Genomic DNA, 23709 nt, shown 5'->3' with positions numbered 1-23709 from the left:
GAGACATGTAGAAGATTAGTTTCTTATATATGAAGATACAGCTTTCCATATAAGTACGGCCTGGTTCCATTGTTCCGGTGAATCCTTCAGGGCAGTGCCATCAGTGCCTTGTGCTGACTAAATTCCTTCTTACAAGAGTAAACCACTCAAAAGACAGTGGGACTTCTTTTATTTCGCACGCTAAACTTCCACAACAAGAGACTAAAAACAGTGTTGTAGTTTTTTACATTTTAGAATGATTTTAGAGCAACTGTTCAAGAGAAACAGACTACATCTAACACTGACCTTAGTATAGCTAAATGAACGTTTTAATGTTCCTCAGATGTTCAGGGTTCAAATCCCAAAACTAATGGATAACATGATGGTGGTTTTATATGTAGTCTATGGATATACTAACTTTATTGTTCATCTGTTAAATCATCTCCATAATAGTAACCAATATTGCTGCAAACATAAAGGAGTAAACAGCAAAAGTACCAGCAGATTGTTGACTGACTCATACTGTTTACCAGAAGACACACTGAGTAACGGGGGCTCTAAAATGTAGTTTATTCAAATTATGCAACATGTAGTTTCTACATTCAGTCAATGAAGCCACATGTTTTAAAATGTATTTAACCACAAAAGAAGAAGAGAAGAAGGACCCTTCTTTGTTGATCTGAAATGTGTAGCTGTGAGGAAGCAAAACAACAACACAGCCATCATGCTGCCGCTAAATTAAATGAAGGAACAGACACAACAGGAAAGTAGAAATTTTTCCTAATAAGGAAAAAATTAAAAAGCAAAGCCTACAAACTTTATATTTGTAATGTTTGTAATGTTCCCATTTATGTAGACCAAACCAGTCAGTGCTGTATGAAAATAAATATGATTCAGTTGCTACTTTTTCTTCATAGTGAAACTTAGGCAAGATAAGTTATTGTAAAATAAAATAATATAAAATAGCCTTTGTTGAATTTCACCCTCGTTTTGGCCTCTGTCTTCCCTGAGTGCAGGAGTGCACATATGCAGCCAACCAGCCAACCAGCCAACCACCCACAGCCACACATACACACACACACTCGTTTTCATGTCTTAGTGAGGATATCTCATTGATATAATGCTTTCCCTAGCCACTTACCTTAACCCTAACCATCAAATATGAATGCCTAATCCTAACCCTCAGCCTAACCATAACCTAATTGTAACCCTGACACTAAAACCACATTTTGAGCCTCAAAAATGCCTACAAACTTGGGGACGGGCATTTTGTCCACATAAGTGACTGTTGGTTCCCAAAACTATAGCATGCCAATTTTTGGTCCTCACAAAGATGTCTAAACATGCACACACACACACTCTCCGTGGCACTCACCAGATGTAACAACCTTTGTGGCAGAAACCATGTACATGTTCAATTCAAACACCAGTACAGTGTTTGCCACTTGCTGTGAAATGGTTCAGGGTTCACGTTAGCTACAACACATTGTTACCTGTGTCCATTCAGGTTCACAGCCCTCTGCTGCTTGTGATGCCACCTGTCCTGACCTGAGCTGTCACACTCTGATAGGCTGAACAGTTTCTCCAGCAAATGAGAGCAGACGAAGCTGGTGCCTGGACGAATGTAACATTGTGGGTTTGGAGCAGAGTTAATGGCATACTGTCGTAGCCCTACAAAGAAGCAGTCTGCCATATGATGTCAGTCAGTCAGTGAGTCACTGTGAAGCAACATAGCACTATCCATCTGCTGCTCGCTGCTGTAACATACAGTCTCATAAATACTGAGATTGTGTTACTGTGCGAAGCAGAGGACCAGTCACATACAGCGGATGTTTTTCATGAGACAAAACTCAATTCTTATTGGATTTAGTGTTTATTAAAGTTGTAGTTTCCATGACAACAAGTAAATCTCACATTAGAGGATAAAAGCAATTATTTTGGAGTGGAAAACAGTGGAGGAAAGTACATGTGAGCAATGAGACAACGGAAGGTAGGAAATTGAAAAGCTGATAACCCATTACTGATCAAATTCATCTTATGGCTCCAAAAAACCCCAACATAGCACAAGCAAAATCATACAAATTAAATCCTAGAGTGCTAATGTGTTAGCTAACAATAGCTTGCTTCATTAGTAAGTTCAAAAACTCTGTGGGTGCAATGTAGACACACACACCAGCTTATTAGTGCTACATGACAGAGTAATAAATACAGAAATTTCCCTCACCAAACCTGAAACACAAACTTCTTCCTTGGTCTGTACGTCACAGTAAACTATAAGATTGCAAGTGGATGTAAGGCAAAAAACAGGCATATCATTCATTGGTTCAAAAATAGTCCACCCAAGCTTAATATAAAGCTTACAGTATGCGAGAAATGAAAAGTAGCTCCATTAGTAAACCTCTGTATCCATCTGTTAATACTGATTTTTGATTTATTCTACCTTGAGAACTGGTACTCTTGCTTATTACCAAGTTGTGTGCTTTCTTGTCTTTCCAGATCCCTATGAAGACCATACAGGCTCTCTGCGTCTCATCACTATCAAGCCCATGACAGCCCAGCCAACCTACTCGTATCCCTCTTCCTCTTCTCACAGCCAAGATTCTGTGGTTGTCAATGGGGACGTGAGTTGGCAAACAAACATTTACACGCATGTCTTCAAAGCTTTCCTGGACTCGGAAGTGGTGACAGAATAGGGCAGAGTAAAAAGTAGGACACCATGAGTCACACAGACAAGTGCAGCATTTGGTAACCACGTTTCGTCTCCCATTGTTTAAACGATTGATGATGTTGGACTGCATCCAAATTGATATCAATCAACTCAATTGATTGAACAAATATTAATGGGTGGTATTGAAGAAGTAGTTTATCAAGCTCTTTAGGTGCATCAACTCAGAAAGATGCTTTTCCATTCTGTTATACTACCCCTCCTCCACCATAGTAGTAGTAACATAACATCTCCTCTGGGACAAATTGTACTGTTACTGAATATAGCTGTTGTTGCTACAAACACTATTCCTCTGTCTCTCTCTAATCTCTCAGTCAGCCCATCACATCTCATTCTTATTCTGCCTCAACCTGTCTGCACCTTGCTGCAGCTCAAACAGCAACACACAGGCTCATGATAAATCCACCCTCAGTCTATTAACATAAGACTAGAAAACCCCATGATTAGAGTGTGTTTCATAGTCTGAATATCTGGATGTGAGTACTAAAAAGAGGCCAAAACAGTAAAAATAACAATTGTGTGTGTGTGTGTGTGTGTGTGTGTGTGTGTGTGTGTGTGTATATGTATATATATATGTATATATATATGTATATATATATATATAAAATAATAATAATTTGATTACTTGAATTTGCAGGCTAACCATAGTGGGCTTAAACAGAAGTCCGACATTGAGCACTACAGGAACAAACTGCGTCAGAAGGCCCGGAGGAAAGGCTACGGAGAATTCTCGCTCTCCGAGACTGGAAGCCACGGTTATAGCCACCGTGACACGAGGCACAGCCGGCACGACAGCGCGGTGAAAGAGCCAATGACTGCCGAGGAAAAGAGGGCGTCCTTTGCAGGGTGTCACAAGAGGTATTGTAATATAAATATAATTAAATATGCATATTTTGGAATATAATTAAATGTTTGTCTTATCACTGACTTGATTTGCTGCAGAAAGTGAAATAAATCTCAATGACCAATCACAAAATATGTATTACGAGGATTAGACCTTATTATGAAATTACAGTTCTTACACATGAAATTTTTGTTTCATGCCATTTAAATAATGAATGTTCAAGTGTTAAACTACTACAATGATGAACAATAAAGGCTAAATCCATTTTTTTTTCATCTGGAAATATAAACTTAATGTGATGCTGTAGCTGTAAAGCATAGTTGCTAAGCAACACGTAACAAGTGAGTGAATAGAGAGGGGTGAGATTAGGTCAGCATATTAATATTTCACAGGTCACACTGACAGAGTGTCGGTTTTGCTTGTTTTTGTCACTAAGTTTAATACATTCAGCCTGAGGACATTTCACAAATCCTTTGACATCAGACAAAGAAAAGCTTTTATTGCCTTCTGAAACTTAAACTTCAGCACTTCAGCAACTTCAAACTTCTACCAAAAACCATTCAGATTTAGAAGAATTTAGGTCATTTTAAGCAAATCAAAAGAATACAAAAGAATTGTTTTGAATATGACAAAAACACTTCTATAATATTTTTCGTTAACTCCTTTCAGTGAATCTTACCAGAAAAACAAATGACACTCAAATAGTTTAATTAAAATATATGGGTGAATTCCATAACTGCAAACAGGCTGGAAAAAGTATAACTTATTGACTTATGGAGGAGGGGGAAAAAAAAGCTTTTAAAACTTTTAAAATTTTAACTTTTTTTTCAATGCCAACATACCTGTACAGCAGTTTTTATTAGATTTAACTGGTGACTCTGTACATGCAGCTATTAATCTTATGTTGACCATCATGTCACAAAAGGGTTACCAAGACTGAAAAGAGTTGATCTTATTTACTTTTGTGAATTTATTTATCTTCATTTTAGGCCTTTTCCTTTTTCAGAGTATGTGTATCAGGTAAAAAACGTCCATACTGGCAAGCTAACATTTTTAGCTTAATCGCTATAACCACTAGCTTCTAGTAACTAACTGGCTCTTTACTAATAGTACGGTAAATACTGGTATTTGAATACTGTTAGTAGAAGTTGACGACCTTATTGGGAGAGGGAGGCAGTTCCAGAGTTTAGGATTTGCAACTAACTGTGTACAAGTCAGTCAGGAAGGAGACATTAATTAAAGTTATTGTTCAATGGATCTAAGCAAGAGGCAGACTTATGCTTCTGACATTTATTCATAGAAATCTTAATTTTAAAAAGCTGGCATGTTTATGGTCACACAGATGAGTCAAATTTAAGCAAAGAATAAAAAATAACACAGAAGTTGTTTAGCTGAGTTTTAAACATGATGCCAAGGTGCAAAGACGTGGTCCCAAGTATTGAGAAGCTTCATGTCCTGTGATAGCAAATACAATAAAAAAAACAATGGGAACCAGAACGGAACCTTGAGGTACACCAGGCCATTTTAAGAGTATTTACCAATGCTGATTATCAAGGACCTCTTACTCAGATAAGAGTAGAGCAATACAGGGCAGTGTGACAAAGTCCTCATGATGGAAGATCAAGCTCTCATTTCACACTGCATCAAACTACTGTTATAGCCCATCTAGGTGCGGCTAGACCACAACATAAAGGGTGATCCATCCCCGTCCAACCCCAAGCAGCACGTCACACAATTAACACTTTGTGACAGTGATTTATTTACAATGAGTGAATTTAAAAACAGAGGAAGGGAGCAAATTATAACTTCGGGGTGAACCCAAGGCCAAAACAACAAACAAAAGGTAGCCTATCTCAGGAGTAAATAAAACTTACCTAGTCAAAAGAACTAAACCAAACGACAATTACTTTCCTCCCTACCTAACAAAAACAGGAGAAAACGAATCAAACAAAAAGGCGGTCCACCCCTACATGCTCCTACATTAAACCAACATAGTTAAACAGTGAACACACGGTCTGCCGGTTGGGTTGGGCCGAGGATGAATGACCTGGCAGTCCCTGGAGGTGTCTTCTTATGCGCTGCCTCCCGATCATTAGCCAATCAGTACGATCCGTCCACCCTGGATGCACCAATATTAAAATTACGACAACAGTCGTAACACTACCCTAAACATAGATGTCAAAGGACTGGAAAAGGACCTCAGTGCCATCAGGAGTAATTGTAGTAATGACACTAGGCTGGTGTTGTATTTCTTTCCACCAGGTACTCTCACCCACGAGAGCCTACATATTGGAGCCGGCAGTCTCTGAGCAGCCCCAGTCCAGTAGAGACGGAGATGGACCTGCTGGTGCTCAGGGAAAGATCCAGGAGGGGCATCCGCAACAATGGCTATGATGTAAGTGACTGGACAACAACCTTCTGAAACAGTAAACCAGGAATGGGGTCAGTAGAGCAGATCCAGAATAAAGCCAGAAACTATAGCTTGACCCAAATTGTAATATGTGAGTATAGGTCTATATAACCTGTGTATTATAACCAAGAGTTCAGACTTAACCAAGGTCTGTGACTTGAGGATGGAGGATTTCCGATAGATCTTTTTGAATCTCTGGACTCAGATAAACTTACTGAGTAGTAAGAAAAAGCAAAGCTTTTAAGTCTGATTCTGTAACGAGCTGTAATATAGCAGCTCAGGTCCAATATCAGAACAACTGAGTGCCATAGAGCGATGACGAAATGGGTCACTTGATAGTTGTAGGAAAGTAAAGCGCTGCCACTTCGTCACACTAATAAAATAATCTCTTGAGAGCATTCTAACTTTAATCCTTCCCTTCCTTTCCTCTCCGATGCTTTTAGCTCTGACCCAGTGGATTAACAAATTACCTTCTGATGAACCTTATAAAACTACACAGAGATGAAGAAAAATAAATTAGATAGAAAAGAAGAAAATGACAAAAAGATTAGAGCACAATTCCTTCATTTTTACAGTAGCCAACAGGGGTGAAAAGTCAGAGAGGAGGAGATAAAACGGGGACAGGTAGAGCATCGTGAGTGAAGTCTCTTTATGCTGCTCCTCTGACGCACCATAGTAACAGCATCGACCGTGCTACCTACCTGAATGTCAATGACTCTGAATATGATTATAGCCTATTCATGGATTCAGATGGGAGACTTGATAGCAGTTAATAGCCTCGGATGCACCAAACCAGGGCTGCCCAATCCCGGTCCTCGAGAGCTACTATCCTGCAGCTTTTAGATGCATCCCTACTCCAACACAGCTGAATCAAATGGTTTGATTTGATGGTTTGATGGTTTGATCTGTGTTGGAGTAGGGATGCATCTAAAAGCTGCAAATGAATGGCTTGTTATCAGGCCTTTGCCAAACATGATGGCAAACTCTTCAGCATGCCATCATGTTTGGCAAAGGCCTGATAACAAGCCATTCATTTGATTCAGGTGTGTGGGAACAAGGATGCATCTAAAAGCTGCAGGACGGTAGCTCTCGAGGACCGGGATTGGGCACCCCTGCACCAAACGGTTTGGAAGGAGAACATGGTGTGTTTCTGCATGAGCGTGTGTGTGTGCAGACAGGACAGAAAAGCAATGTGATCAGAATCCCTTATCACTTTTGTTTTCATGCTTTAGAACGGTTGAGACATATTAAAGCGGTATTAGCGATGTTTGGATTTATGAGTGGCTTTTATGTGGTTTGTGGAATTTATTCCTGTGGTTTTGTACAATGGTTAGGTCATAATTTAATAATATTCTTTATCCAACTTTTAATGGAATCCTGATGTGGTGATGTGATTATGTTTTAATGTCTTGTTATTCATTCATTCATCTGTTAGTCTAATTAATTAATGCAAAATTTAATTAAAAACTGATACAGTGGGTTATTTTAGTTTCTGTTACACACGTCTTACATTTATCTGATGAAAGTCTTTTTTCCTATGTGACGTTTTAACACAGCATAGTCACAAATAGCTGCAGTAGAGCTAATCTGAAAATCTAAAAAAAAAAAAAGCCAATTTTTATAAGGTAATAAATATATTTAGATATACAGTTCTATTTGGGAAAAAGGCAAAGAATATTAAATATAGATTTGATACTGATCTTTACCCTGTTAAATGTCAAATTTTTTTTTTACTGCTATTAAAAACTAATTTGTTACATTTAACCACATTTTTGTGCTCCCAGAAAACAACTGTTTCCATTTATCTTTGCATATGTCCGTAGCAGTTACTGACTTACATTACTGCATAGTGAGTTGATACTTGTAGTATTTCCTCCACCACAAAACCAGCAACAGTCTTGCTGCTCCTGATGTTCCTTGGAGAGTTTGGGCTAAAATCGAATTTTAGAGCTGCAGCACCGCCATCTTTCTTCTTCTCAATGGACTTTACAGCTCCACAATAATGTGGGTAATTAGCCTCAAGATGCTTCTTCAAAATTATAATAATTATTATCATCCTTGCATGAAATGAAGTGTGAATACCTTCCCAATATAATAACCATCTCGTCTCCCATGACAACCTTTAAATGCACAATGACACAACTGTAAGATTTTGCTACAGCACAAATGAATTACTAAAATAAAAGTATAACTTATTTGCTTGTGTTACCAGAGAAATATTCTCCTTTTTTTTTTTTGTCATTATATCAAGACTAAGAAACTGATTATCTTTGTTAGGAACTATATTTTGTGCTTGCAGCACGGGGACATGAGCAAGCAAATAAACGGTCTTTGGATACCTGGTAGTCTCTGGTGTAAGCAATGAGAGGATCCATTTCACCACCAACTCCTCCATTCATTCCTGTAATTGTGGAGCATCTTTCGCTCTAAAAGCACAAAATATTAATTCAATATACATGGATGCAAATCCGTCCATATGAGATTGGACAGGTTTGTGTTTAGGAACATAAAAATAACGCTAGGAAATCTGTGTCCAGGGACAAGAAAAATAGTAAAATTCTAGAAAGAAAAAAAAAAATCAATAGATGACAGCTGTGAGACTTTTTTTGTTGACTAGTACACGACTCCATTGCAAGGAGTCGAGAAGAGACAAACAATGAAACTGCATCAGGATTTTCTCTTTTTTCTTTTTGTTACAACAGAAAAGAGCAGAGATATGTGGTAACAGTGCTGGACTGATTCTTTTTAAATATAACTAAATTTTCCAGATGTATGTTACAGTACTTGTTAAGAGCGAAATGCAATCCCTGCTTATTAGCATTATTCTGATACTGAAGATGGTGCCGTTTCTGAAACTCACTCTTCTAAATGCAACGAGTCTTACGCTGGTTTTGACTACAGCATGACACATTTAGTGCAGTCCCTGTATATATATGAGTGAATGAGAAGACTCCCAAGATGCGGCTAAAGATCAAGAAGGCTGACTTCAGTGGAGGTAACAAAACTAAAGGGTAAAAAAAGGTAAAAAAATTAAGAGGAAAATTGAGGTCCAATAGAAGGAAAGATTACCAGAACACTTGATTAGTGGCAGACAGACAATCTTGGATAGAGAGGAGGAAAGAAAGACCAAATGTACACAGGGGAAGGAGAGTTAGACCCTGGTGCAACACGAAGAAGGGGCAAGAAATCTTATCAGTATGAAGCTAATTAGAGCAGGAAATGCAACAGGTATTGGTTTTTCTTGAATTCTCAATTAAAGCCTGTCTTAAGTTCTCAAAATACCAAAAATAATTCCACTTGTTACATATCTATATTAAACAAGCTTTTTTTCACAAAGGGGACAAAGTCAAAACAATGTTTTTGTCACTATTACAGCTAATTTGTGCTTTCTTGTGCATTTTTTTGGCCATTTTGTGGTACATGTGGACCTATTTCATGCATACTGAGTTCACTTCATTCACTCCTCTGTTTGAATACCTGCGGTAGATCAGCAGGATCCATACCAGCATTTCCAAAGCGATGAAGTTGCACATACAGTATTTACACACAAGATGCACTGACTTTTACTGACAGACTGTTTTTCTATTCTAAGTACTCATAGCACTTTTTACTACAAGCAACATAATACCCATTGATATTCCTCTATACCCACTTATGCACACACAGCGATGGATAAATCAGGTGCAGTATTTTCAACATGTAGACTGAAGGAGCCAGGGATCTACCTCCTGGGCATTGGCACGTACCAACAGAAGCACCCTGTGTTCTTGTTGGCACGTGCCAGAACAGCATTGAGAGCAAGAGGTAAACCAGCTCTAACACCACATCAGAATCTAGACCTTTATTAACAGCAGATGTTTCTTAAAATAAGATTTCAGAAACCTAAATAAGAGTTGAGTCCACATGTAAAAATGGTCTTTAATGTAAAAAATTCCACCTGTGCTTTTCCTGCATCAAAATGTTTGCCCTGAATAACCCACCTGGAGCAGTTCATTGACTGCACGTGACTCATGAAAACTCATTTCATGCTTGTTTTATGCTTTGTAGACAGCAGAATAATGGAAATTCCTGTCATTTTTTTTTTAGTTTTAAATGTTTTATGAAAATAGGATAGGGACAGGAATAAAAAGGACTAAAAATAAAAAGATAGAAAACAAAAACAAGAAGAAACGATATCTATGTCCATGTGATTGAGTTGAAAACATCCAGTTGTACAGTTAGTGCTATACAGTTATAACTATACAGTTACATTTCTCAAGGATTGATGAAAGCACTCAACATAAGAGGAGAAAAACACGAAAAACAAATGTTTGTGAGTGTGGCTCGTTTTACTGCTTCTGCAATAACTGATGAAAACATCGGCACCAGAATGTTTATCACTTTGGGTTTGTTTATAAGGAAGCCAGGAGTGAAAGGAGGAATGTTATGAGCTTTAAACTGTGGACACATGACCTTGGTGTTTGTGTCCTCGAAACTTATTGGAAAAGCTGATAAACTGCTTTTGTACTGGTTGCTAAATGTTTGTGTGTTCACTCCACAGGGTGAACCAGAACCCTTTGAGGAGACCAACGTGGACCGTCTGATGAGCTCTCTGGGTTATGGAGGTGGATCTACTGGCACTGGGAACGGCAGCTTGGGGGTGAAGGCTCACCGTGGCTCCGACTCCTCCACACTCAGCTCCCAGCCGTCCATTGACGAGGTCCGTACGCAGATGCATATGTTGCTAGGCAACGCTTTTAGCCTGGCACCTCCGGACCATGACCCTCCTTCTCCTCCAACCAAGTAAGTTTTTATTTTTCACTGAAAACTCTTTTCTTTTATAACATCTGCATAATTTACAGTACTGTGTGGGAAAGAAAAGAGAGAGGTCCCCTGATACGCACTTTGAAAGCACATACATCCCACTCCCAAGCTGTTTCTCAAAATCACAGCAGTTTTATCTGATGTCTGCTTGCCTATGCAGTGTGCGCTGGAGCAAGACTAGAAAAATAAAGAGACAGTAGGTGTGTGTGAATTGACTCTATTTCATTTTTTTTCTTCCTCTCTCAGCCATCGCCTTCATCATCACCACGCTCACAGCGCCTACAACCCTTCCAGTACCAGCCACTACAGTGACGGAGTGACCAGTGCCCCCGGAACCATGAACCACCCCTGTGGAGGCAGGCAGAGAAGCATAGGCTATGAGGACATGCACCAGTGTAGCCTGCCCAAACCAGTAAGCACTTAAAGGAAGATTAAGGCTTAGAAAAATACAATTAAAGCTACCAACAGCCTTTCCAATAACTTCACTGTCACCATCTGTTTTTAATAGGTTCTATTTTTGAGTAGAAAGTAGTTCCAATAAAAACCAACACATTTATAGCCCTGTCTAAAATTGGAATCAAGGTCTGGTAATAACAGGGTGTAATAGTTTTAAAGAAATTTGCATTTCAGGAACTTTACCTTTTGATAATACTCTGACACTCTCACAGAGCTCAAACTAATCTCACGCCAAGGATGACCAATCCTCAGTGACTTGATCTCATAAACAAGATCAAGTCTCTCTGAACATTTCAGCTTTCATGTGGCAATTAACCTGGCCTTTCATGTGTGTTGACTTTAATTAGAGGACCTAGGGATGTTTTTGTTGCTTCAAACTATCTGTCTGTCCCCTGAGTTTATTAAGTACCAGTAGCATCAAACAGCAGCAGGATCCATACGAGCATCTCCAAAGCAAGAAGAGTTGAACACATTCATGCACAAGGCAAACAGCAGTAAAATAGGTGGATCGGATATTATGGAAAATCTATATCTGTACTTTTGTCCAATTCAGGCAGGTGACTCATCACAAACATGGTCATAGTTTAGCAGCTACAGTGCTTGAGTTGATTGCTTACCTCTGTGACAGGTATCAATATATTCTGATTTTAGTAAGTAAGAAAGTCTTCAGTAAGTCTGATTCCTGGAAAGCCAGAATTTTTTGTTTTATTTTTTGTATTTTTCTGTTAGAATTTGAAGGCTCACAGTATTTGGAGTATTGATTTTTGGATCCCATAGCTTTATATAGTAGATTCTTCACTTTTTTCTAACCATTACCCACCAAAATGCAGCCACAGGCAACCTAGCAACCTAACATATTGCAGATAGGTTTAAGTTGTTAAGAATTTTCACCAGTCAGGCAATTATAAATAAATTAATAAAAAGATTTAGGCTCAACATTAATGAATAATTTAGAATAAAACGAGTAAACAGGGTGCCTGTCTGGACCTCAGGCTTTAGGTACACTGTAGCACCTTTCCTCTTGAGTGCTTAAGTGGTCAATTCACCCAAATAGCTTAAAGTGACTATTTCCTGAATAACCTCTGGTTATAGGCATATTAGGCCTAATATGTGTTAGTAATGTGAAGTCCACTGCCTTCAGCTATGAGACTGAACCAAAACATAGAAACATACTGTCTGAAAACCCAAAATAAATAATTGAAAGCTACAAATGAATGAAAGAAATGTTTACACACAAAAGATGCTCAAACAGAAAAGTGGAGACATGGATAGTGATTACATTACAAAGATAATGATGACACCTTACACACAGTAATTTCTTCCAGTAATTTTTCTCCGACATGCATTAAACTACTTGAAGTATAAAAAAGAAACTCTGCATAATGGATGAGAATGTATAATATTGAGCTTTATTATGCCAGCAAATAGATACGTAAATCCCCAAAGAGCTTGATAAGGTCATGCATGTGTAGTAAATAGTTGCTCATGTGGGGTAATTATCTATACTCGTGTAAGTCACATTGCATTATCTGCCAGATGACTAAACAGCTAAACTGGCTGCATGCAAAAGTTAAAATGTTGGCACCAAGAAACTGACACCGAGAATTTGGACAGTCAAACTGCGTGCCGTCACCAGCTGCTCTGCAAGGAGAACCTTGAGAATGATTAAAGAAACTGAGGACTGAACGCCTTCCAACAAATAAAGTTGCTGCTTGAATCTGAATCTGTATTTGATCTTTCTGTTCCGCTCTGATCAGATATCCCCTGGTTTCCTTACCCTATTTATTTCTTCTTTTTCCCTTTGGATTAAGGTTGTTTTGTGTTCATACTGAGCTGAACAGATCTCTAAATTGCATTTGTGGCTCCTGCAGGGTTTCCGGTTCACCCAGCTTCCTGATATGGGCATCGGTTCTCCACCTCCACTGATCCCCTCAAGACCAGGACCGCCACCTGCGACCTCACTGCGACGGTACTACGCACATTTATATAATCAAACAGTCAAACACATTGCACTTCATATATGGAAGGGAAAACATTTTTAAAGCCTAAAATAAGGAGAAAAAAACATAAAAGCAAGAAACACTCAGTCCCTTCAGTGAAAGATAAAAACATGCAGTGTTGAACATGTGGCCCATAAATATATTTAGACATCAAACTTGAAGGAAATGCGATTTGAGATTGGTTCTCAGCCAGTCACATGGCAGCACTGGGGCTAATCACTGGATCAGACAGATAGTGGAGAGTACACTGGAGAATACACAAAATGTATCAGAATTTTAATCAGCGTCATTTCAAGAGTGCCCTCCACGTGCACCCTCGGTTTGTGCCACTCACTTCTCTCTCTTAGGCCCATATGCTAGTCTGCATCATTTGAACTGAATATTCTTCTTCATTTGAATGCTGCTGCTGTGTGCACTGTGTTGCTGGGCACTTTAGCACTGCAGAGAGTGATTGAGTCTGTTGGTTAGCAGTGAGGAGCACTCTCGCCATCTAGTGGGCAAAATAAATAATTAACACTTGTGGGAAAAGAAGGTGCTGCAGAGTGGCAGGAAAAAAAATTATGCAATAAAATAAAAAAAGACAAACTATAATTTACAATCAATCTACTAATAAAAATATATTAATTCTATATATAAATATAGATGTATTTATATATATATATATTTAAAATGTTCTGCTTGACAGAGACAGCTTTTAGTTGGACTTCTCTAATTACTGCTAATTAAATTTTCAGATATGGCCACGGGTATGTGACCATTATTCTTGCTTATTACAACCAGAAACGGTCATATTATGGCGGTTAATCAGTCAGCTCGTCACACATCAGCTCCACTGTGCTCCCAGGGAGAAAGAGTGCAGCACGTTAATCCCTCTTTGCTATGCACTGTGAGGCATTAGTGCGCACAGTGCATCATGGTCCTGAGATGTGCCAGTGACATCATCTGTCCTCCGGTTCTTTACTGTAGTTAACATGCACTGTAACACGTGTCTGTACGATGAAGAGAATGGTGCTTCAGTGCAGAGGTGGAGAAAGAATATGACTGCATGGAGAGCTCTAATAAGGCTCAAGGTGACAGGATGGGATTTATGATCCGTGAGGTCATGTGTCCTTCACTGCAGTGACCCAGAATGCCTGGAAATTTCAGCCAGATGTTGAAAACAAGTCTGGGAACCTCTGTACTGTGCATGAACATCACCCCAGAAGCTGTCATAGGGCAAGAGGCAGGTTATACCCCAAACAGGTCACTAGTTCTGTTGCAGGTATAACCCACGGAAGTCTTTGGAAGCCCAGAGTTCCCATGCAGACACAGGGAAGAACATTCGAAGTGTATACTTAAACCAGGACTTTCTGAACTTGCTATCAGTACCACAGTCTGATGTGACTTAAGATGAAAAGATGTCTGATGGACTTTATTCTTGTTTTATAGATTACTAAAGATTTTATATCTTTTTATGTTGTGTAACTATGTCTTTTCCCATAATATTTAATTAAAGCTGCAAGCCATTTCTACAAACATGTTTCCTGTATCTTTGTTAAACCGTGTTTAACAAAGATCAATATTTGTTTGGTTGTTTTTTTTTTCCAAATGGTGCAGATTTGACCTTTAAACTGATACAGATGAAATTTGGACTGTATATAAAAGAGAGACATAACTGCCATCATATCACCCATTGGTTTATGACTGCATTTTGAAGCCTCACAGCCAACTCTGTTTTTTTATTATTTAAAGTGTCAGACAGCTAAGTCTAAATGCAGCATCTGATAAATAATGGTAAATAGTTAGAAAGTAAGGAAGGGAGATTTGACCAAATTATGTTATTTAAGGTTTTGTCATATTATAATATTCAGTTTTAATGCTCAGTTTATTATGTTATATTGTTGGTGGTGACGCGTCAGTGATGTCTCTGATTTGTTAACTCCAACTGAATTTAAACTGCTTTTATTGCTCACTCTTGAACTCTTGAACAGATTCCAGTTGCTATTATTTTTGCTCTTCTGCCAACAACTTTTAAACTCGGGTTTCAAATGTTTTCAGATTCTCTTAACTGCTTTATTGAATTGTGTCCTGTGGGCACAAAAAGCTATAGTTGTTATTTGCAGGTGTCTGTTTGCTGTACATCGGGTTGATTTCTGCCTCTCCTCTCCACTGACAGTTCCACCCCTGATGTTAGTCTGAAGCCTCGCGTGTCAGAAGCCTCAGAGCTGCAGGCCCAGCAGCACAATGGTGCCCCCTACCTGCCACTCTCCAGGACCCCCTTCCCTGCTGTCACTGTTGACCAGTCCATCAGCACCTACTCAGGTACGACACACTGACAGGACGCTGAATTTCTATTGATATGTTATTTCCGTTCAATCTAAATCTATTTACATCTCACAGGAAACCCAATAACAGCAGTCTACGCTATATCGGCCAACCGCCCAGGTTACTCAGACTACTTCGTCATGTCACCGCCATCCTCATACCGGAGTCCATCATGGATGTCTTATCCACCTGAACCAGAAGACCTGCCGCGGCAATGGAACGACACACCTGTGAGACACTGTTTTCCTTTTTTTAAGTACACAATGTGCTGTGAACACTTTGCAGGAAGTTTCAGTGTGTGTGAAGCACTTCCCCCACTTCTTCCCGCAGAACTCACGTCACCTCGAGACCATCTGCTGAAGTCGTCCGACTGTGACACTGATTTGAAACGGTCAGTAGCTCGGTGGGTCACTTTTTCTCTGCACTGCAGTCTTATACTGTCGTGGTTCTTTGGTGAATTTTGTTTACCTTTTCATCTTTGATTTAGCTGATTTTAGTTTATTGTACAAGTTAAATGTTGTATTCCATCTATAGTTCAACGTATATTTCCATTTTATTTTGGATTTTTGGCATCTGTAGTGAAAATATTTTGTATTTAGTTACTATTTTGTTGATGTCTTAAAGGTAAAAAAAATTAAATATAAGAGTATAATTGTGGCATTATGGAATTGCTTAGTGTCTCACTGTAGACCTCATACTAATTTGGACATAAAATGAGTCGAAGGCCAAAATTTGACTGAAGAGTTGACATTTCAACTGGCTTTTGAAGATTTCCAGAGACAGAGCTTTGCAAATCTCTCAGGGGAGCTTGTTCCAGGGAGCAGCACTGCAGCGCTGAAGGCTCTGTCCCTGAAGGACTACGGTTTGATGTGGGAAATGGAGAGTAGGCCTTTAACTGAGGAACCCAGATGGGGTGTAGGGGAGGAGAAGGATTTTATAGGACATATGGGACTTGACTGGGAGCCAGTGGAGGTGTATAAGGGTTGGGGGTGATATGTTGCCCGTACTTAGTTTAGGTGAGAACTCGGGCAGCTGAGTTCTGAACATACTGCAGCTTGTTAGGCAGACGAAAGCAGAGACCACTGCAGTAGACCAGGCGGGAGGTGATGAAGGCATGAATGAGGGTTTTACTTGCTGGGTCTGAGAGTAGAAGTCAGAGTCTGGAATCGTTCTTCAGGTGGTAGAAGAGATTTAATGGATTTGGTATGTGATGAGTTTGAGAGAGCAGAATTCAGGATGATCCTGAGGTTGCAGACCTCCAGAGATGGTGATCAGGATTAACTATTTGATTTGTGTGTAAATAGGGGCATATGTTGCCTGGCAGGTCTTCCACTAATTGGATAATCCATGGTTTCCTTGGTCTATGCGGTGAAATTTACTTGGGGAAAATACTAAACGGCAGATTCCCCAGATAGAGTCATTGGTGTGTTAGTATGTGTGTAGACAAAGCAGATATTCATAGACTGAATCTCAGTGTGTCATGACAAAGAGCTTTGAATAGATGAGTAATACAGGAAAGGCACTGTATAAATCAAGGCCATTTACCAGATATACAAAAAGTAGAAATCTCATGAAAAAACATGTGAATCCTTCAAAATACTGTTTAAAAAAAAAAAGCTTTGCTTTGTTGACTGTTGTTTTCCTGGCCAAACAGCCTTGGGCAGGTAATTCTACTTTGATAGCAAAACCATTATCTGCTTCAGAGTTCAGACTGCATGCCAGCCTGCAGGCGAAAAGCTGACAGGATCAAATGTTTGCTGTAGTGTTCAGAAAGCAATGCAGTGCTGTACCTGGACCAATACCGTTTCAGGGTTTGTTTGTTTTTTAATTTGTGCAGGGTAAAATATATGAAGCTGATATGGAAATAGTTAGACTTTATCTGTGACACTATTAAGTTCAAAATACACACATTTGAGAGAAATAGCTAGCAAATACTTTCAAGTTAAATGATAAATAGCTATTTGATGATCCACAAATTGAGCATAGGGTTGGTGACTCCTGTGACTCCTCCTAGTGCAGCTCAGTCAGTAACACTGGCAGCTGATCTTATTCAGCTGAGCAACTGTGCAACTTCTTGGCAAGACTCATGTTGAATGAGACTTTTTAGTTGCTTCAAACTGGATAAAGTTGCTGCTGCCACTCCAGCCTGCTCTGCCACCCACCTCCCGCTACTGTAATAGCTATTCAATCTATTTATAACTCCTGTTCCACGAGGGGGTCCTGTTGCTGCTCCTCCTGCCTTCAGGCTTTCCACTTATGCATGTGGAAGGCTCAGTATGGCCCAGAACACAGACATAGTGCCAAATGACTAAAATAATAAAATAATAATCCAGTTTTGAGTAAAGCTGTCCTTAAAGAAAGCAAGTCTTTAAAATTAAAAGTTACAGCCTTTTCTTTTGAGTAGAAAAAGCCCGTAGATGTGATTATGAGATCAAGCAGCAGTTGCACTGTAAAGTGAAACAGATGAATGAGCGAATGGAGTTGTTAAAGTTTGAGAGTTAGAGATTTTCCATTTTATTATTTTATTATGTTTTTGTTCTTCAGCAGTAAAAGGCTGATGGGATTTTAATGTTGCTGTTAATTACTAAACAAAGAAAAAAGTTAAAATCTAACTCTTTTTTTATAGCTTTAACATCAAGCTTTGCTCTGATTTTGCTGGTGTTTCTGGACTTTCATCCTGATGTACAAAGAGATAATCACATACAGTAACTTGTGCTGTGGTAGCAGGTCTGTCATGCGTGGCCACTGTCTTTGTGTTTTGTGCAGGTGTCTCTTCAGATGGGCAGAGGACCTCCTTCACACTCAAAACTCTTTGGAGCTTCATCACCCCTCCTTGGCTCCGGCACAGCGCTCCTCCTGTATGATTCATTCATCACCAGTGGAACCCCCCCCGCCCCCTGCCCTCACCTTTTCCCACAGCTCTCCTCTGCCTGCCCTCTGTCTGTCCTCTGTCAGCCCACTTCATCTGCAGCTCAAAGCATTTCACATCCTCCAGAGCTCCTCTGCCCCCTAATCCCTCTTCACCTCGTCTTCGATCTTATGCCAATGAAAAGCTCAGCCATAATTTTCTCTTTCTGTATTCTGAGCCCCCGGCCTCACAGGCCTGTGCTGGCCCCTCTGGGCCTATAGTCACTATCTCCATGTAGACTGCCTCTTCTGTGGTGACCACCACTGTACAGTCCGAGGCCCCTCACACTGCTGAGCTGAGCTGCTGTGCTGTGCCTCCCTGCCTAACAACACAGATGCAGAGTGGATGAACAGGGTGATTACAGTACAGCGTGACAAGTTCTGTGGCCCAGCAATCATCGTAGAGTAACTGCCATCTGCCCAGCACACGATGGCAGGCAGCGCTGCGTTATCAGTACTGTAGCGCCCCAGCCGTTGCCAGTAGTCCTCTTCTGAACTGGACTGGACTGGGCCATCGTGGACTTGCCCCTAAGGTCCACCGTAAAGCCAGGAAAGCTGGACTGACTTAAAACTGTGTAAAACTTTTTGTTTTTTTGATCAATCCAAATTCCTATGTAAAAACTCAACAGCTGGTTAATATGTGTATTTTAAACTTGAGTGAAAAAAAATAACTAAGGAAAAAGGAACAAAAAAAAAATCTCTTGTCTTGAGCTGTCTCTATTTCAGTTTTTGGATATTTGTGTGCTTTTGTCTTTTACTTTTGTGCATTGATTATTATCAATGGATTATTGTACAAAAAATGTTACTCCGAGGCAAAAAAAATATAACATTCTTTGAAGCAGAGAAATCGGTGGCTTAGTTGTCTGTGGTTATGACGGCATTTCTGTACTTTTTAAAAAGAATTACTTCGTTTACCTTTTTCCTTCATCCGACTCAGCAATGAAAACAAGAATTACTGTATGTCACTATGTTCTGTCAGTCATCTGATTATGACGTTTTTGTCTGCTAAACATTAGACAGACCTGAGTCAGAGACACTCACCGAAATCCTGCTCAGCATGATTTTGGTCACATGCCGTTTCTTGAAAGGCACAAAAGGCACCTTGGATAAAAACATACTTAGTATGAGCTGCTTTTGAAGGGGTTTCAGTTGTGGTTTGACTCAGGTCTCTTACAGTTATGTGAACACACCAGTATTCTTAGAAAAAAAAAAGTTCTTTTATTTGAAAGGTGTCTACTGTATTCTACTGTAACTTTGACTTTTGGTTCTTTTGAGGCCGAGGGATTATTATTTGGTCGCCGGACTATGGTTTAGTACTGTTCAAGAGACTCGCCGGGCTCAGACGAGCCGTATATGTAACGATTACATGTATTACTGTATATAGCAGATGATTTAATGAAGAGATTTATGCAAGTAGTGTGGGAGGGAAACTTGACATTATCACGATGCCATTCTTTTCTTTGTTTTAGTCTGTTTGGGTTTCAGATGAAAGAAGGTTGTAACTTCTTGACTTTCTGAAGGTGGCGCACATTTCAGTATCATATTATGTCATAACACAATGCATAAATCATTACATTAAGAAAGAAGAAGAGAGTTTATAGTGATGTGCAGCAAGATAATTTACCGCTGTAATTGCAGTATTCATTAAGTAGAAAAGTTGATAGCCATAATAATAGAAATAATGCATTTTTTTTTTTTTATTATGGGGAATGTCTAGAATATATTTAGCCTCATTTTTACTGAGGAAAACTGGAATTCTGTGACCACACTGTACGTAAAGCTCCTTATCATTTAGATGGTATTAAAGGAGATTATAGCCATATATTAACTTTATCGAGTGGATATAAAAGATAAATGATATGTCAAAAAAGTAAATGATACCAAATGAGAATATATTAGACACGGGTGGGTGAGTGGGAGAGATATGGTTGGGGGTCGGAGACAGAGGACAGAGAGATATAGTATAGATATAATAATGTAAAGACAGGATAGTAGGTAGTTAAAGATGAAAGCACTTTTGTGACAAGAAAAGAGCAGAATCAATGCAAAAATGTCAAATGTGTAACTGCACAATTAACACGAAGTTTGAAATACTTTTGCTCAGCAGTAACTAACAGTGAAGACTCCTAACCCAGGACCTTTAGGAAGTTTATATTACATGGTAATACACACGTCTTACAAATTAACACTTTATAGCAGGATTTTGATATTTTTTTAAAGTTAGAATTCTTACATTTTGACAGTCATGGCTAAAAACAAATAGACTGGCTTTAAAGCAACATCTCAGCCACTGAAATGGTCATGGACTGAGATAGATTTTAGGGAATTTACACAAATGTCTAAAAAGGGGAAAGGGACATTTGTAGTCTGCAGACACGTAGACAACTCTTCCTTTACATTTATGACTTCAAGCAAGACATTACAGGCAAATACGTGGATGGATTAACTTTCCAAGTTGATTACTGAGAAGTCAGAATTAAAAAAAACAAAAAAACTTTTTCACTTTCATTTTGTTCTTCCAGAAGGAAATTTGGATTTGGATATTTCTTTTTCACAAAAGAGAAAAAACATTAAACCTTGTCGACAGCTAAAAATAGCTGTGAGTAGTTTGTGTGCAAACGCCTCTTTAAAAAACTTGAAAACATGAAAATGTTTTGTTAAAAGTTTAGGTAACAGACAGGGATCAGTTAACTGTCCTGTAAAATAAGCAACAAAGTTTTTGGACATTTTCTTTGCAATAATCTGAAGATTTTACTATGAGAGAAAAATAACCCCACAATCCCAAAATCGTCAGTTTTGTCCTGTACTGTCTTGCCTCAATCTGCTAAATGAAACCCAAGTGTGCAGCAAGCAGTACAGACTGGTTTTCTTCCAGTACAGACGATTATTAACAGCTCTCCGCTTCATAAATCCAGGCCTGCACATGATGAATATTAGTTGTGTATATTTAGCGATAGGAAAGCAAAGGTGTGAGAAGAAAGTCCTGATGCATTGTGGGAGCACACGGTGTGTTTTGGAATGCTTTGAATTGTCAGTATCATTACTGGATGACAACAGGAACCATCACATTTTAATTCATCCTCACTGTACAGACGCACTTTTATCATTTCATTTGACTCCATGCAAAAGAAAGGGGTGGGTGGGTAAAAAGCGAGGCTTGATGCGATGCTCTAAGTTGATGTGCAATGTTTGTGTTTTACACGGGTAGTGGCGAGACGCTTTGATTGATGACGGACTCCGGGACGGACTTAACTATCAGTAGTATTTTTCTGCCGTTTAGGGCATGTCATGAAGCTGTGACATCTTGGCGGCGCTGATGATGTCATACTATCGTCACTCGGGTGTTGAGGAGGTCACAGTGACGACAACCATGAATGCTGTTGGATGTAGTTATGCAGAAAACTTTTTGGTGAATTTAAACAATAAATACAAATTACAATTCTCAGCCTGTGTGTTTTGTTTGTATTTGTGTGCAGTGAAACAGGGCTGCCGTGTATGAACAGTATAAACCACTAGAGGGAGGCAGACACACGTTACAGGTTTAATCTTTATCCAGCTTATGAAAAAGTTGTCAGCTGTCAGATAGTGTTTGTGTTGTTACCGCTGGCAGATACCTGCAAAAGATAAGGAAATTATTTGTGTTTTAAGGTAAGGCAGTTAGGTAATGAATAAAACATGCACGGGGAATCCTTTTTGAGATGAAAGATGCGTTACCGAAACAGCTGCCTGTCAGTGACCTTCACATGCTTTCAGTTAGAACGAGATGTCTCTGCGGCAGACTTCAGCTTGTAAACTGCAAAAAACACACAGCCCTGGATCACAGTTCAAACTCCCCTGTTGTCTTACCTGACTGTAGCCTGAAGGAATAATCTTTTGATTTGGATTTGGGATGTTCAAAAAAAGAATCAAAAGAATAACTCAGTGAAAAGTCTTCTTTCTTCTGTCTAAACAAGATATTTTCTGGGCTCGACATATTTCTGACAGGCCAGTTTTACCCAAGAAGTTAATGTATCTATCTTTGATCACTTCAGGACATTCTCAGATATCAATGGCATTTCTTTTACTAGCTCACTTGGAAGAAGTAATCGATGCTTTTTTTTTCTCCCATCTTTTTACTGGCTACACAGAATATCTCTGTGTAGCCAGTAAAAAGAAAACATTAATGACTTTAAGTTGCTCCTAAATGCAGCAGTTGTACTTTAACTAATTTAATCCAATTTAAAATATCATTAATCCCTCAGAAAGCTTTGAATACTTTGATTGCAAATCCTGCCTTTCATCTTCTAGTCTCTTACACTCGGGATGCAACCTAAGAACAAAAGCTTGCACAGAGGGCCCAGACTTCCAACAATCAACCTTATGCTTCAAACATTCGCTATAAAAATACAAGTTTTGTTCATCTGTATCTTTCCTGGTTACATTTTTTACATTTTGCAATGTCCTTTGACATTTCTAAGCTTTTTTATTTTAACTGAGCATTGGCCTAATATCTCCACTTTGGTGTCAGCTGTGCAGAACTCATGTGGTCAGATGCAACTTGGCAAACCTAAACTGAGCCGTCATCTACTTTTGAAAGAGAAGCGATTTTCTTCAGCCAATGCTTCCAAATCATTTATACATGTTCAACCCTTTTCTAATTGTACTGTTGTGAACTTTAACAATTAACATGCTAACTGAGGCCTGTAGAGTCATAGATGTAGCTTGGATTTTTTGTAGTTTCTCTGAGGACTGTCTGACCATGGTGAGATTGGTAACTGTTATGTTTTCCCACTCATTACTGATGAATATGGAGAATAACTTTAAATTGTTTGTAAATAGGTGTATAATCCTTATTGATGGGCAAAACCTTTTTTCAGAGGTGCCTACACTTGCTGATGATCAGTTATGTGCATTTTAATATCAGCAGCCTGCTGTATGTTTTTCCTCTCAATTACTATAGTTGCACAAAAAATGTACATAGTTCCTCACACGCTGCTTTTGCATTTTAGGTTAGTCTTTGTTAAATAATGATATATTGTAATATGTCATACGTTTCCATGTTCCCATCTCCAGCCTTGGTAGCCTGGGCTTGGGCTGCCAGCTCCTTCACCCTTCACCCAGCTCATGCTGCACCCGACTCCTACGACGCCTCCTGCGGGTGGTGGGGCATGGCCAGAACACTTCACACATGTCCCTTCATTGGACTTGTGGCTCCAAGGCGGGGCACCAGTAACCATATCCTGGGTATGGTGAAAAGGACGCAGTTGAGGTGAGGTATCTGATGAGGATGCCTCCAGGGCAC

General features: G+C 39.3%; 1 protein-coding gene across 3 annotated transcripts in view; it reads left to right on the top strand.

The window, feature by feature from the left end:
• kiaa1549la (KIAA1549-like a) overlaps positions 1-21873 on the top strand; it is a 113625-nt gene extending 91752 nt beyond the window's left edge. For all 3 annotated transcript variants that reach the window (XM_026172779.1, XM_026172778.1, XM_026172777.1), the window contains 10 exons: positions 2476-2600; positions 3342-3562; positions 5811-5943; positions 10499-10740; positions 11008-11173; positions 13089-13186; positions 15373-15518; positions 15597-15751; positions 15852-15912; positions 18288-21873. In XM_026172779.1, coding sequence (XP_026028564.1) covers positions 2476-2600; positions 3342-3562; positions 5811-5943; positions 10499-10740; positions 11008-11173; positions 13089-13186; positions 15373-15518; positions 15597-15751; positions 15852-15881 — 1316 coding nt within the window. In that variant the 3' untranslated portion in view covers positions 15882-15912; positions 18288-21873. The remainder of the gene's footprint in view (positions 1-2475; positions 2601-3341; positions 3563-5810; positions 5944-10498; positions 10741-11007; positions 11174-13088; positions 13187-15372; positions 15519-15596; positions 15752-15851; positions 15913-18287) is intronic.
• Positions 21874-23709: the final 1836 nt, after the last annotated feature.

This window comes from Astatotilapia calliptera, chromosome 7, assembly GCF_900246225.1.
Source record: "Astatotilapia calliptera chromosome 7, fAstCal1.2, whole genome shotgun sequence".
NCBI lineage: Eukaryota > Metazoa > Chordata > Actinopteri > Cichliformes > Cichlidae > Astatotilapia > Astatotilapia calliptera.
The sequence above is the reverse complement of the archived record's forward strand: the minus strand, read 5'-3'. Positions and strand labels throughout refer to the sequence as shown.